The sequence below is a fragment of the Acanthochromis polyacanthus genome, chromosome 3, assembly GCF_021347895.1.
Source record: "Acanthochromis polyacanthus isolate Apoly-LR-REF ecotype Palm Island chromosome 3, KAUST_Apoly_ChrSc, whole genome shotgun sequence".
Lineage (NCBI taxonomy): Eukaryota > Metazoa > Chordata > Actinopteri > Pomacentridae > Acanthochromis > Acanthochromis polyacanthus.
In genome coordinates this window covers 11,770,365-11,784,538 of record NC_067115.1, presented here as the reverse complement: position 1 = coordinate 11,784,538, position 14,174 = coordinate 11,770,365, and the positions used below count along the sequence as shown (strand labels likewise).

The following is a 14,174-nucleotide window of genomic DNA, read 5'->3' as shown; positions in this document are numbered from 1 at the left end:
CACCATAATAAATGAAGACTGGCTGAAGAAAAGAAATTGTAAACAAGCAGAAAGTATGAATAATCCATTACTGTGGGCATAATAGCAGGTCAGAATCCTGTTTTAAATTTTGATGAGGTCTTCCCTTTGGATAGACTGCATTTCTGAATGTGTCTTTAATACATTGATAATGTAATAAATACACATGGAAATAACGCATGGTTTTAGTTAAGTATGAAACATAATTAGATGGTTGCATTCCACATCTGTACACATCATCAGTGCTTAAACTGGCTCAAGGCATTGGATTTTACTGCTTTTGCAATAGTGCCATCTAATGGCATCACCGAGCAGATACACTTAAAACAAGAAAACCTTTTTAGAGGTACTGTAAGTAGAGCAAACACATGCTGTGGAAGATATTTTGGAAAAGAAAAAAATACTAGACAAAAAAAAAAATAAAAACAAAGCCAGCAAGCAGAAGACACCAAACAAAAGTAAAAGTAATATTCAGATGTTGGATACAGATGTACTTAATCCCTCATTGCTGACCTTGTAGTCAAGTCCATCTGAGCAGTTGAAGACCACACACTGGATGGCCAAGGCCTTTGCCAAATCCTTGGTGGTCTCAGTTTTGCCCGTTCCTGCTGGCCCAGCTGGAGCACCTCCCAAGTCCAGCTGAAGAGCTCCCATCAGACACAAGTAGCAACGATCCTGAACATTACAGCATACCAAAAAATGTAGGAAAGGGGAGCAGAATGCATATATCTCCAACAATGAAAAAACAACAGATAAATACAATCCATTCCTTGTTTCTGTGTCACAGTCTAATTTGTGATTACCGCATGACAGATGTTGATATATGTTGATTAAAGAGCAATCTAAATGAAACAACAGTGTTGAAGAACATCTGCCAAAAGGGAAGCTTGTCTAACTGAAAACTGAAGAAAAAAAATGTATCCAGTTTGATTTCAGCAGGACTGAATTTAAAAACAAAAACGCTTCAGTGTAACTTATGAGGTATACTAGAGTTTGATTAGGTTATGGCAGTTATTGGAAGGTAAGAGTCCACACAGTAAGTACACAGACAGTTATGTTTTTGTCCTTAAGGCTCTGTGATTCAGCTCATTTAATCTGAAATAAAACTATGAATACAGCATTGAAATGACCCAAAGCATACTCAGTCTCTCAGACATGGTGCTGGCACAGCTCTACTATGTGTGGCTTACAATGAAGCTGACACACTGGCATTTAGTATGATTTCACTGCTGGCCAAAGCAACAAAATGAATTTAGACATATACAGAAGCACTTTGTGTGTCCATATTTAGTCAAACACATCAAAACTCACTGGATGACATTTCATCATTCAGTAAGCAGGACGACAGTCCTTAACATTCAGCCAAAGCAACCAAAGAGCTACTTGGGTGAAGAGGTGGAATATCCTTGACTGATGAAGTCAATTGCTTGATTTCAATCTGGCTGAGCTGCAGGCCAGACTAAAGTAAAGAGACCCCACATCAAGCAAGAGTATCTTGCAAAGTCTATGGGTCAGACACTTCAGGCATCCATCGACTGCAAATAATTTTCTGCTATGATGGCATTATCATTCATACTATATAACACTATTACATGATGATTTTATTTGACTTCATTGGACACTATGTTAAAAGGGCTCTATCCCACACTTTTGATGAAGCACAGGGCAAGAAATGTAAAAATGTATGACTGTCTAAATATTAATTATATGGACTGTATGTCTGTGCACATGAAATATTTTGTTCTGCGTTACCGTGAGTGGTGTGATAACCAGCCTAGGACAGGCTCCCAGGTATTCATAGCCATAAATATAAGTGGAGAGAGCCATTGTGGCTACACAGTTGTCCAGGTCAACATCCCAGTAGTAGCGCAGCTGTCTCTGCCATTCAAAGTTGGACTTGTTGTCCACCTGAAAAAGAAGGGTGGTTATTAGTTTCAAATTTTTTTCTGATTACATGTCTTGTACTCTACTGTACCTACAATCCAAGAACAAACAAAAATATTGCTGCTCAGTTGTATATCACTAACACTGTACTACTATACCTTCTGCCGGACTAGATCTGTAACAATGTCTCTGGCATGGACGTCGATGGTGATGAGGGCAGTGATGATATTACGATGTAAAGCAGCGAGCTGTCCACGTACAAGTGCGGCCAAGGCATTCAGCCTCTGAAATGCACACAAGAACAGCCACCCAAGCATTCTTAAGTAAAAAAGTTGAAATTATAATAGAAAAAAAAGTCCAGTCTTGTTTGTTGAATTTAATTTTTCACAATGACATAACAAGAAAGCAGTATAAAGATTAGTAGTGTGGTTACATCAAAGTTAGTGAGTTCAAATTCTTGCAAGGCAGCAAAGTGGTCATGGTCTCCTTCCAGACAGGCATCCATGTCCCTGCACCACATCATCTGAGAGATGGTCAGCACTACCTGGTGGATACATATACAAACTGATATTTAATGCCTTATTTATATATATCAAGAGCATTTGAGCATCACCTGAAAATAGTACACAAAATAAATAAGTAGCAAGATCTATCAACATTTTAGACATCTCCAATAAATGAGAGTTGATTTACTCCTGAGTCCTGAGTGTGAACAATCAGAGAGCAATAACAGTTTTCAAAGTTAGAAGCATAGCAGAAACTACAATTAACAGGTAACTGTGCAATTTCATTGTGACACGTAGACATGAAAAGCCGTTACAGGTAACACTATAGGACACAGACCGTTAACTTTATTATAAATCTTGGTTTTGTTTGTATGTGTGTGTGTGTGTGTGTGTGTGTGTGTGTGTGTGTGTGTGTGTGTGTGTGTGTGTGTGTGTGTGTGTGTGTGTGTGTGTGTGTGTGTGTGTGTGTGTGTGTGTGTGTGTGTGTGCGCGCGCACCTGTGATGGATGTCCACCCACCACCCATTCCTCCCTTGACTTGACCTGGTAGTCTGCTATTGCGGCCTTGCTGAGGGATCGCAGTGAGGAGAACATAGCCTCCTCCACCTTGCAAAGCCAATCTTCCACATTGCCTTGTGCTTTCAGGCCTTTAGTAAAACGTACCTACATGCACAGAACATTGAGATCAGGTCCAGCTAAATTTATAATTACATTTGTTTTGTCTTTTTTAATACAACTTCAATGTGAATCATCTGTGTCAGCTTTTAGAGCATTTCGCAAGCAAAATTGCCACTGCACTCAAATACAACAAGCCAGCAACAGCTGTATAATTTACAAGCGAAGGGAGACTGGACTGAGTCTCTGAGTGAAAAGAAAATCAGTACTGAAGACAGGTTAAAACCACAGAGTGTCAGGATGGGATTAGCCGCGAGCAGTCAGTTTTCAAGTGTTTGTGAGATACCAACACAGTCACAAATGTGTAGTTTCAAAGCAAGTTTCCAGAACGGCATTACAAATGTTACTCTCATCGTATTAAATGAAAACCAAAACTTGTCATTTTTGCTTTTTGCCTTAATTTCTGCTTGTGAAAGTTTTTGCATTTAAAGCATCACATATAACTGTGAAAATCCTAACTACTGCAATGCAAAAATTCTCTCTGTAGCTAGACTGCAAGAGAGAACATCTCTTCATATAAGTGGACATTTATTTTTGCCTTCAAGTTACATTGGGTACTTTACAGCAACCAGAGACTAACTCAGTGGTCCAATCTAAGCAACATAAGCTGCCACATAGATGATAAAGAAGTATAAGAGTAGTTTTGTTCCTTCTCATTCTCTCCCCCTATTAGCAAGAGCTGGAACAAGAGAATAACACCAAAGTAAAGCACAGCCACAGAGAATAATGACCAAATGTGTTAAGACCACTCAAACCTGACCTTCTCTCCCTCAGGGGAGACCATATTCAGGATGTCTTTGCTGTATATGGTCTCCTGTTCTCCAGCATACGCCATCCCTGTGGCACCAGGAGATTGTGCAGGCAGCAAAGCAAACTCCAGTCTTGTAATAGCATCAAAACACTTCCTGAGGTGGGGCTGCACTGCCTGAGGGTTTCGTGTCTGAGCCAAGATTTTTAGCAGCTCATCATTGGATAAGAAGTAAAATCTGCAAGTCAAGAGATAAAAAAACAAATATCAGAGCTCTCACTGCACATCAGCCATAGAACTCATTGAGAGAGAATTAGAGTAACTGGAAAACCTCAGTGGCAGGGATGGCAGAGCAGCATATGTATATGTATACTTTATATACATATGCAAATAAATCTAAGAAACAAATAATGTATACACAGTACCGAGGAAAGATGACTCTCTTGGATTCCAGGTAAGCTTCCAGACACTTCTGTATCTCATCCAAAAGAGCGTTGTTGTTTTGAAAAGTCACTAATAGATCTGTGTGGAATGAAATAACAGGGTTGTTTGGAGTATAACATTGTGTTTACCTGTGATCATGGAATTCTGATCACATATGCAATTTTAGCCTTAACATGCCGCATTGCCTGTTTTTCTACGTATGCTGCATGGTCACCTACCAGGCCGTGTGGCTGCTTTAAAGGCATTGGGCATCTTATTGACCTTTGTCATGATATCTTTCCAGGACTTGTCCACTTTAACAAACATCTTGGACTCAGTAGGCAGCTGCCTCTTGATGTCTGGGGCCAAGAAGATACTCTCTAAGTACAGCCAGTTTCTTTGGCATGTAAGCCACTCCTCCTGAAAAAGAGAGTAGAAAGGAGAAATGGAAATGAATGAAAGAGAGGGGGGTAGAAGATGATGGGAACAACGTGAGTAGAAGGACAGGTTAAAAAAGGGGGGGAAATTCATAAGAGAAACAGCTGTAGCTTTGTATACAGCACTGTTAGTTAAACCGTACAATAACTGAAATGCACTCAATGAACACTAACAAAGCATGTTTTTTGCAAGTATTTTTTTTCTTGTTTGTGGCCACTAGGGAGTGCTGGTGTGTAACATTTGAAGGCAAAAATCAAGTCACTTCTGCATTTAGTGAGGCAGGCAAGCCTTTACTATCTGGAGAGGAATCATTTGGAACCAAATAAAAGATCATTTTGCTTTTCCTTTTAAGCCTTTACCAGTGTTTGGTTAAAGAGGTTCAGCTGATGCAGCAATTTTTCCACCCTGAGCTTAATGGGCGCTACATAGCGTGAAGATGCCACTGTGCCCACATTGATAATGCTGTCATCCAGGAGCACCTTCACAATAAACAAACACAGAAACAAACACAATTAGGAACTGTGAAATGGTACTGTTCTTTGCAAATAACTGTGTGAGTAATGCTTTTTACTACCTGGATATCATCTGTTCCTCCCAAGATGAAGGCTTCTTTGGAGGCACCATGAGACAGCACTGTGAACTCTGTGGTCCTCCACACATCCTCCACCTGCGTGGCTCATTGAGATTTGTTAAACAACATGGGCTCACTGCCTTCAAATTCTTTAATATCCGTTATGCATTTGTGTATTCTCCTAAAAACGCTAAGAAAAGTAGTGGTTGCAACAAATGTTTACAAAGTGGTTCACAGCGACTTAATTTATGGCTAGACTGAATGTGGTACAATGGAAAAAGAATCATAAATTCAACTCAAAGAAACAGAATGGCATTTTTGGAAACATGCTTATTTATTTTCTTGTTAGTTCAATGAGAAGATCAATGGCGCTGTGATGTCTGACAATGCAGCTTAGCTTCATATAAAAACTGCAAGCAGGAGGTAATGGCTTAACTGGCTGTGTCTGAGACAAAAATAAATAAATCATTGATCTGCACCTCCAGAGCTCCAACATTTAACGTGTCACATATTTTCCATTAATCTGTGAAGCCAGGCGAACCATCTCTTTGCTGTAGTATCATATTTAACAGGCATATACATTATCTTCTCAACTGACTGAAGTAAAATAGAACAAACCTGTCAGTCTGTTGTAGCATTTATTGCTTTCACAGAAACTGATGTTAGCTGATTATAATTAACGAAAGCCTCAATTATATCTATTATTAAAACTCCAAAGCCAACCATTGCTCCAAATACAACCACATGACAACCACTGGCACACCACAAACCAGCACATCCACTGCAGCTTGTGCGGTGTGTTGAAAATAAAATAAATAAATAACTAAAATTGATTCGGTTTTATTTGATACTGATGAGCAGCTTTAGACATGTGAAAAAATAGCAAAGCTCTGTGTAATTCTCAAGTCTCATGTCATCAAATCAGTATGAGTAGGAGAAACATGACATAATTATAATGACAAGCGAATCATATTCAACAGACAGGAATGTAAACTTCCCTTCTACTGCAGTATGTTTTACAGGTGTAGATGGAGATATAATATCTGTATGCATTCTCATATGTAGTTCGCATACCTTTGAAATAACGATCTCCACTGATGCCTCTCCTGAAGCCTGTCCTGAAATCTAAAAGTCAATGTCATGTTAGATGAGGGTTTTGTGATCTTGGTTTTACTAATGATGAATTTCATTTTGGATTTCAGTTTCCCAGGAACAGAGACCTGAAGAATTTGCTATTTGAAAAAAAGTAAAAGTACGTGTGTTGTGTTGGCTATCTGTTGGGTTAAGTTAGGTTTTTAATGAAGAGACTTTCATTTCATACAAAATTTGTATCAAATGTATGATATGTAATTTGAACATCTTATTAGACTTTTTTAATCATTTGTAATATCTTAGTTGTAGCTAGTATATAGTGTATTAGATCGCCACAAGAACATAGTAGAGAACATTTCAATCAATCAATCAATCAACCTTTCACAAATTTTTGTATTTGTGTTTACCTGTGTACATCTACTATTATTCAAAATACAAAACCCCCAAAATGATTTAACACAAAGTACTGGTTATCTTAGCTTGCAACCAGAACTTAGTCGGCAGTCTTAGGCAGACAGAGCACAATAAGCATCTAGCATCGACATTCATTTCACCTCCTGTATTTCTGCGCCATACAAGAAGACGTTGAGCTCCTCCAAAGCAGGAACAGTAAGTTCCTCCAAAACCAATGAGGTCCCCACAACAGATTCCAGGGTCTTCCAGTGTTCTGGTTTCATACATGGGTTGCGGAGATCTGTGACCACAGCCAGCTGAAGGAAAACACATAACGATGATTTAGATAGAGCCGTAAAACAGTAGCTACTTGCAGTCCATCTATTTAATGTAACACTATTTCAGAAAGATTTGAGATAACGCTTCTGATGCCACACACTACACACAAACATGTCAGTCACTGCAGAACACTTTGTCCCACCCACCTTTTGCTTCATGACGTCCACCTTGTCCTTCAGGTTTGGCACGAGACTGTTAGGTGGCAGGCCCTTCTCCAGCTGATTGACTAACTTGCCATATTTGTTGATCTGTGAGCTAAACTGCTCCATGTCCAGCTGCATAAGTGTGCTCTGGGGATGGGCAAACATCATAAATCATAAATGCCGATATATTATACTGTATGCATCTTCGATCTCACATGTAAAATACACTTGGGCACCTCACCTGCCACCATCCATACTGTAAAGAGTCCCATTCCTCCATAGAGTCCCACAGCAGCTGTTTAAGCCTGAAATCTGCAGTTAACTTCTCCAAGGTGTCAAACTTTGTCATTTCCAACTGTAAACATCAGAAGATAAGGGAGGAGACTAGTTCATATTAGATTGGTTGGCTTTCTGGAAGACGCTGTCTAAATGCATGTGACCCCCATGTTATTTAATTATTTATTTATTTGAAAGGATCCCCATTAGCTGATGCCAATAGCACCAGCTAGTCTTCCTGGAGTCTGTTAATGTGAACTATTTTGAAATCTCAAAAAACATGCAAAGAATCCCAGCACCTTGAACTTTTTCTGGTAGGAGGTGTACGTGGATGCCTGGGCCTGCAGTTCATCTATGGAAATCTGAATTTCCTCCAGCCTCAGATGCACTTCAGAGGAATCTGCATTGATGTCTAAGATTTGTGGAGCCTAAACAGAGACCCATAAGTTAACAAAGTAAAAAAAAAATGGAGCAGAGACATGTATTTCACCGTACCATGAATAACAAACCTTGGCTTTCTTGGTTAGACAACAACCAAATGTAGGATTTAAAAAAAAATAAAAAATTAGCTTAGTCCTTCTAAATACAAAAGTTAATACAATTTTTACACATACCTGTGACTTATGCTCAATTTTTATGACTTCATCTTGAAGTTTTTTTATGTCTGTGAGCATAGAACTGCAAAACTTGTCCATGGTGGAGTCTCTCTTTCCCACTGCCTCATCAATAATGATGTGCAATGATTCAATGGATGGTTGCAATCTGGCAAACCCTGCAAGATCATCAGCTGGCGTGGCAATCGAGTACAAGGTGATAAGATTATACATCTTACATACTGTCTCATGCTCCTCTTCTAGTAACAAGATCTGGTGAGATTGAGAAAGGGAACAAAAAAAAGACGTAGGAAAGAAAAAGTCAAGAGGTGAGAATAGACTGGTTTGATGATGAGATATTGCAAAAATAACTTTTCTTTTGCAACAAACTCCTTTGATTAAAAAAAAAAAATTGCTACTAACAAGACATGTCGATCTTACCCTCTCCTGAATCTCATCCAGGAATGTGAGAGAGTTGGCCAAATCATCTGTACCAGAGGGACAGAGCTCTAGTTTTTTCTTGGCGTCATGAATCGCAGCAATCACAGCATCTAACTGCCTTTTAGCCTGCAGGGTGAGCATGTCCTTGATGACCTGGAACAGAAATTTTGAGAAGAGAAATCATTTGCATATAACTTTTTTTTTTTTTTCATTTCACATTTCATTCAGAATTTGATTGTGTAAGAATGTATTTGCTCAAATAGATCACTCACTGGAGTGCTGTTTCTTGCTTATATTTAAATTTTAATGAGTTTAATTAAAACAAGAAAGGATTCCCTGCCCTCTTGTTTAAATCTAATTTTGATGATGTTCAAAAACATTACATAATATTCATAAAACACCAGCAGCAGTTTATTGTTTAAAAAAATAAAACTATTTCAGTGTTGGTAAAGTGTCACAGTACATTGTAATGGAACATGGCTATACTGCATGTCAGTGTGTACAGTATGTGCTAGCATATAGGTTAGTCCTGACCTCCAGACAACGGGAAGAAGAAGACACAAGCTTGTCTTTAAGCTGTGTTTTGTCCACAAGCACTAAGCCCAGATTTCTCTTCTGCTGGACACCTAAGACCTCCTTATGCACTCTGTGATGTAACTCCAGTGACGTTTCAAAGAAGGACACATCTGTGAGACAAAGTCAATAATCATCAGCCTTAAAGGAACAAAAAGGCAAAATGTACTCATACTTGAGATTTGTTCCTACAAAAGTTGAATGCAATAATGAGAATTTTTCTTTGCACACTTATTTCATGTTGTAAAATTATCCCCAAACTTCTGAAATGCTTCAGAAAATGGACATTTGTACTTCATAGGTTATAAAGAAAAATAAATTTAAAAAAATAAATAAAATGATTTCCAAAGGTACCCATGGTTTATGTCTTATAGGGCTACATGTAGCGGTGAGTAATGTTTAATGAGCACACAAGTGACATTTTTGAACACACATTCTGCTACTGGTTTTACACTGTCCTGCTGACAGTTGTCAGCAGTAACACACCAAGGAATGCAGCAAGAAATGCAATGTTCAAGGGTACAGCAGGCTAGCAAGGAACAGATGTAAACACTGCAGGACTTCAATTATTTAAAGAAAAACATCAACTTCGCAAATGTTTTATGAGATTGGAAATTAATTCAAGATATTTGCAAAATTTTAAGGATACACCCAAAATGTTTTGGTAATGGATACTACATCCAAGCAAAACTACAAAAAGACTCCACGGGGCACTTTGAAGGAGGGCGGAGAGTTGTGCCTATTTGAAAAGAAAACTGGTTTCTAATTTTGTTCCAAACTCATTTGTGTTGTTTTTAAGTTTTGGTAACAAAAGCATCCAAAGCTCTTTGCGTTGCGTTAGATGTGATACAAAGACACTGTAGATGTTACTGCACATTACCATGATCCTGTTTCTGCATTGCATCCAGATCCAGACTCTCATTCTCCTTATAAGATATTCGAAAACACTCAAACGTGTGTGAGTAAACTTTGGCTGCATCAAAAGCAAAATGGAGTGATTTCTAAAGGAAGAAAAACAAGTCAGATCCATACACATACGGCACTTTTTGAACAGAGTACAGCTTGAAATGAAAGAAAAACAATGCAAAGTAAAAACCAACCTTGATGTTTTGAATCATACTTTGAAGGTGGCCATCATTCTCAACGATGAATTCCACGGAAGGGCCATTTTCATATTTATCTAATGGCTTTAAGTTAACAAACATACGCAACTATTATATCACATATTAATATCAGAAAAAAAGAGTACTATGATATTTTGGACAAATAAACAACACTGACATTTAGAATAACAAAGTTATTCTGAATATACACAAATCATTGTCACAATGAAATTATGAGTACAATTACATCTTCAAACGATTCAAGCTCTGTCACAGACTCAAAAGCAGGATCTGACGTAAGTGTCTGAACTGACATCACGATGCTCTCAAATCCCCTGATCATCTCTGCAACAGCTTCCTGTAGGGAATAACAAGGAGTCCACTTCAGATCGATGTTCAATGAGTATTAAATAACTTAAAGTGGAAAAATTCAAAACAGTTTGGAAAGCAAACCTGAAAGTCTTCCTCAGAGGGTTTGTAGGTCAAAGCATTTGTGTCCAGCATCAACTCAGACATGAATACGGGATGGACACAAGCAGCTTTTGACTCAGCAGACTGACAGATATACACACACCAACAAAAACAAAAACGAAACCCAAGTATTTGCTTGACAACTTGATTTGTTGAAGATAATAAATACAGTGGCTTTACTGTTACTAATACTGAAACATACTCATACCTTCTTATTCATCTTCTTTTCAACAGGATCACTGGCATCTGCAGAGTGGTGGCTCCAGCTTTGAATAATGGCATGACTGGGCGTTTGACCTATATGCTCTTCGAGTACAGCGAGCAGTTTATGTACTGCATATACCACCAAGCTGTGCAAGGAGTTGACAACCAAATAGTCAACAAGACGAATGAAGCTGAGTAGACAAGAGACAGAAACTGGGTTAATGTGATAGATGTCCCCGATTCATGAATGACAGCACAGTAAGTGGAATTCAGCCAATATTAATTTAGTTATTTACACTTGTGATTTCTGATGGTGATATGTCAAAATGTCTTCTATCTGTGAAATACATCGGCGGAAACACAATATGTTTGGTATAAAAAAATGAAGAAAGAAAGCATAGAGATTGAAAAGGAAGCAAATAAAAGAAATTAACTCACCAGATGAGGCGACTTTTCCGCTCTCTCATATCTGTAAATTTGAGAACAGTCATGGGGTTCGCAATCAGTGAGTCCGTTTTTCCACTTTCCAAGTAATGGCGACAGGCACAAATGGTCACCTCTTTAACCAGGTCTTGAAACCTCCCCAGGTTATTCAGTACCTGACAATAACAAATGAGGTCAATGAGCTTCTGAAGACAGTCACACATTTTGCCTAATTTTTGTAAAAATGTGCCACTGCACCTCTTGCAGTTGTCCAAACTGGGTGCTCTGGAATTCCTGCAGTGTGTACGTGTGCTCTTTCTCCATGAGACACAAGGACATGTCACTGATTTGGCAGCACATTTTCCTGATATCCATCAGTGCAGGACTTAAAGACTGTGTGACATACAGAAATGTCAAAAACAGCAAAATATCTAAACTACGAACAAGTATTTAAAATTGGAAACTTCAGGTTGTTTCTGCATATTTAAAAATGCATGTGTTCCATATTCAAAATCAAGATCATGAATACAAGACCTCAGTTTACACACCCACGTACCGGACTGAAAAAACAAGAACGGGTTTCTATGGAGTCCTTGGCCAATCTAATCTTCCTGGCGCGAACTTTGGTGTGCCAGACATAGAGGGGTTTCCACTTTTTGTAGAGGGCAAAAAAAGGGATGCGCATAAGCTTGCAGTAAATGTTATACTCCTCTTCCCAGCGGTCACGGGTGACCATGTCATATTTGCCCTCTCGCACTGACGTCACATATTCATCGTCGATGAACAAATAATTATCCTTATTGTATTCATAGAGCTCATTCAGCTTGATATTCCTTAGGGAACAAGGCCATCTGGGAAGGTTAGGGGTAGACACCAGTTTCTGGGATAACTGAGAAGAGAGGGAGAGAAAGCATTAATCGCTTTGTTCAAAAAGTGAATCCACGCCTGAAAGTAACTGTCCCAAAAGCAAGCTGACATTATCACTACAATTTAGACTGGCAAATGAATAGGAAGCCTAAAAATGTTTAACCTTGTTACAGTCTTGTTGGAAAAAATTGATTCTACTGGTGCCTTTTTTAGATTTCTGACATATTTTCTTCATAGATATACTTTTAACAAACCTGTCTATTGTACACTACAAATACTGTATAATTATCTGCTCAAAACAGGATTGAAGACATAAAAATATGCTCTGGATAATAATTTGAAACTGATATGGTTAATACCCAAACATTTGATTACCTTGTTAAAAATTCTTAAATGGATATTTAAGGGTACTCCTTCATTAAATTTTCAGACAATGCAAATATTTGAAAAGTTTAATGTCAAAATAAAATGTCTACTTCACTGAAAGACTCCTCTCAAATGCTTGTACATATTAAATATTGGACCAGAATTGGCTTTCAAACCAGATGTCATAGATCATGTTTACAGATACAGAACTTAGTCAGATTTTTACAGAGTTCCTACTTTCAGCAGAAGAATTCGTAAAACAGCATCAAACTGTGATCATACACGAGTCTATACAGAAAGGGCAAAACCTCCGAAAGAAGTAACCAAGACCAATATTTTAAAAGGGAGGACATCTTTATGTAATGTTCATTCTCTTATCATACATATCTGACCTTTTCAGTGGATTCCAGAGGAGGCAGATTGACAGGCAATCGTTTGTGGCGTCTGTGCAGTTGCTCTTTTTGTTGAGGAGAACGTAACGGAGTGTACCAGCCTGGAGAAAACATCAGCTCACGTGCTTTTAAGTGTTCTTCACTGGGGTGTTTTCGTTTTATACGCCTCTTCAACACAGCCTACATTAAGAGAAAGAAAACGTGTGATCTGCAAAACACTAATATTCTTATCTGTAACTGTGACAAGGTTAACATGCACTGATAGCACTGGTATTAAATTAGGTATACAGCAGAATGTATTGTTTAAGGTTTCAGTTTGATCTTAGTTTACCAGGACTCACCTCTGGGTCTATGACATGTGCTGGAAGCCTTGGTAGGACAGCGGAGCTCTGCAGTTCAGGGAGTCTGGCCAGCCGCTCTGAGACATTATGTCATGTGGAAGTTTATTACTTTCATTTATTTAAAAAGTTGTCGATCCAAGGCTTTTACTTGACATTTAAGTTGTTAGTATTTTACATATCTTCTTAGCTGTACCTACCTCCACATTCACTGTCCCTGCTTTGGCCAGGGAGGCTTGGCAGGGAGTTTTCACGAGAAGCAGATGCCATTGCCGTTTTTCCTTAACGGCTGTGGAAAGGGAAGGAGTAGCAGTGAAGCTGCAGTCAACGAGCTGCACTATTCAGAAAACTAACTTTGAGTTATTTTTTTTCCCCGAGTTGTCACATTTGTGAACACAGAGCATAGTCTCAAAACATTTTAACATAGCTTTAACAACACTACAATGCCAAAAAGTAAGAGTATTGACAGTAAAGTACCACAAAACATTTCATTAGCGTTTAAAACAATTAGCATTGACAGCCTCTAAACATGCCGTTAAGTTAGTTAACTTTTCAACAGTCTTGAGGAAGCAATATCTTGTAATACTGTTCAAACACGCCTACCGTCACGAACATTCAGCTTCAGATTGATTTTCATATAATGTATCTTGCAAATTACCAAACTTTATATAAAGACCAATTTTGCGCTACAAGCGCTGTTGACAGAGCGGAGGTTTACGGTTACCTGGCAACAAAACTCTGTCCCGGCATGCAACGCAGGAGGAGGCGATATAGTCTTGCACGTTGCTGGCGTTGTGTTTCATCCAGACGGTTTTCTCCTACCTAGAAAGTTTCACAAACGCAACTATGCCCAATTTTAATACACAAAGCATTGAGTTTTTATTAAATTTTATAAATA

The 14,174-nt window shown here is 38.5% G+C and overlaps 1 protein-coding gene across 2 annotated transcripts in view; it reads right to left on the bottom strand.

Moving 5' to 3' along the window:
• Positions 1-14,131, bottom strand: part of dnah6 (dynein, axonemal, heavy chain 6) — a 63,070-nt gene extending 48,939 nt beyond the window's left edge. For both annotated transcript variants that reach the window (XM_051945240.1, XM_051945241.1), the window contains exons 1-30: positions 13,880-14,131; positions 13,477-13,565; positions 13,280-13,356; positions 12,939-13,118; positions 11,870-12,202; positions 11,572-11,706; positions 11,329-11,489; positions 10,895-11,081; positions 10,669-10,770; positions 10,463-10,573; positions 10,213-10,299; positions 9,993-10,113; positions 9,074-9,225; positions 8,540-8,692; positions 8,120-8,371; positions 7,805-7,933; positions 7,471-7,584; positions 7,233-7,376; positions 6,909-7,064; positions 6,337-6,387; positions 5,266-5,358; positions 5,051-5,170; positions 4,493-4,673; positions 4,256-4,352; positions 3,843-4,068; positions 2,906-3,070; positions 2,336-2,446; positions 2,061-2,186; positions 1,771-1,926; positions 532-693 (exon numbers count right to left, since the gene is read on the bottom strand). In XM_051945240.1, coding sequence (XP_051801200.1) covers positions 532-693; positions 1,771-1,926; positions 2,061-2,186; positions 2,336-2,446; positions 2,906-3,070; positions 3,843-4,068; positions 4,256-4,352; positions 4,493-4,673; positions 5,051-5,170; positions 5,266-5,358; positions 6,337-6,387; positions 6,909-7,064; positions 7,233-7,376; positions 7,471-7,584; positions 7,805-7,933; positions 8,120-8,371; positions 8,540-8,692; positions 9,074-9,225; positions 9,993-10,113; positions 10,213-10,299; positions 10,463-10,573; positions 10,669-10,770; positions 10,895-11,081; positions 11,329-11,489; positions 11,572-11,706; positions 11,870-12,202; positions 12,939-13,118; positions 13,280-13,356; positions 13,477-13,546 — 4,152 coding nt within the window. In that variant the 5' untranslated portion in view covers positions 13,547-13,565; positions 13,880-14,131. The remainder of the gene's footprint in view (positions 1-531; positions 694-1,770; positions 1,927-2,060; positions 2,187-2,335; positions 2,447-2,905; positions 3,071-3,842; positions 4,069-4,255; positions 4,353-4,492; positions 4,674-5,050; positions 5,171-5,265; positions 5,359-6,336; positions 6,388-6,908; positions 7,065-7,232; positions 7,377-7,470; positions 7,585-7,804; positions 7,934-8,119; positions 8,372-8,539; positions 8,693-9,073; positions 9,226-9,992; positions 10,114-10,212; positions 10,300-10,462; positions 10,574-10,668; positions 10,771-10,894; positions 11,082-11,328; positions 11,490-11,571; positions 11,707-11,869; positions 12,203-12,938; positions 13,119-13,279; positions 13,357-13,476; positions 13,566-13,879) is intronic.
• Between the last annotated feature and the right edge of the window lie 43 nt (positions 14,132-14,174).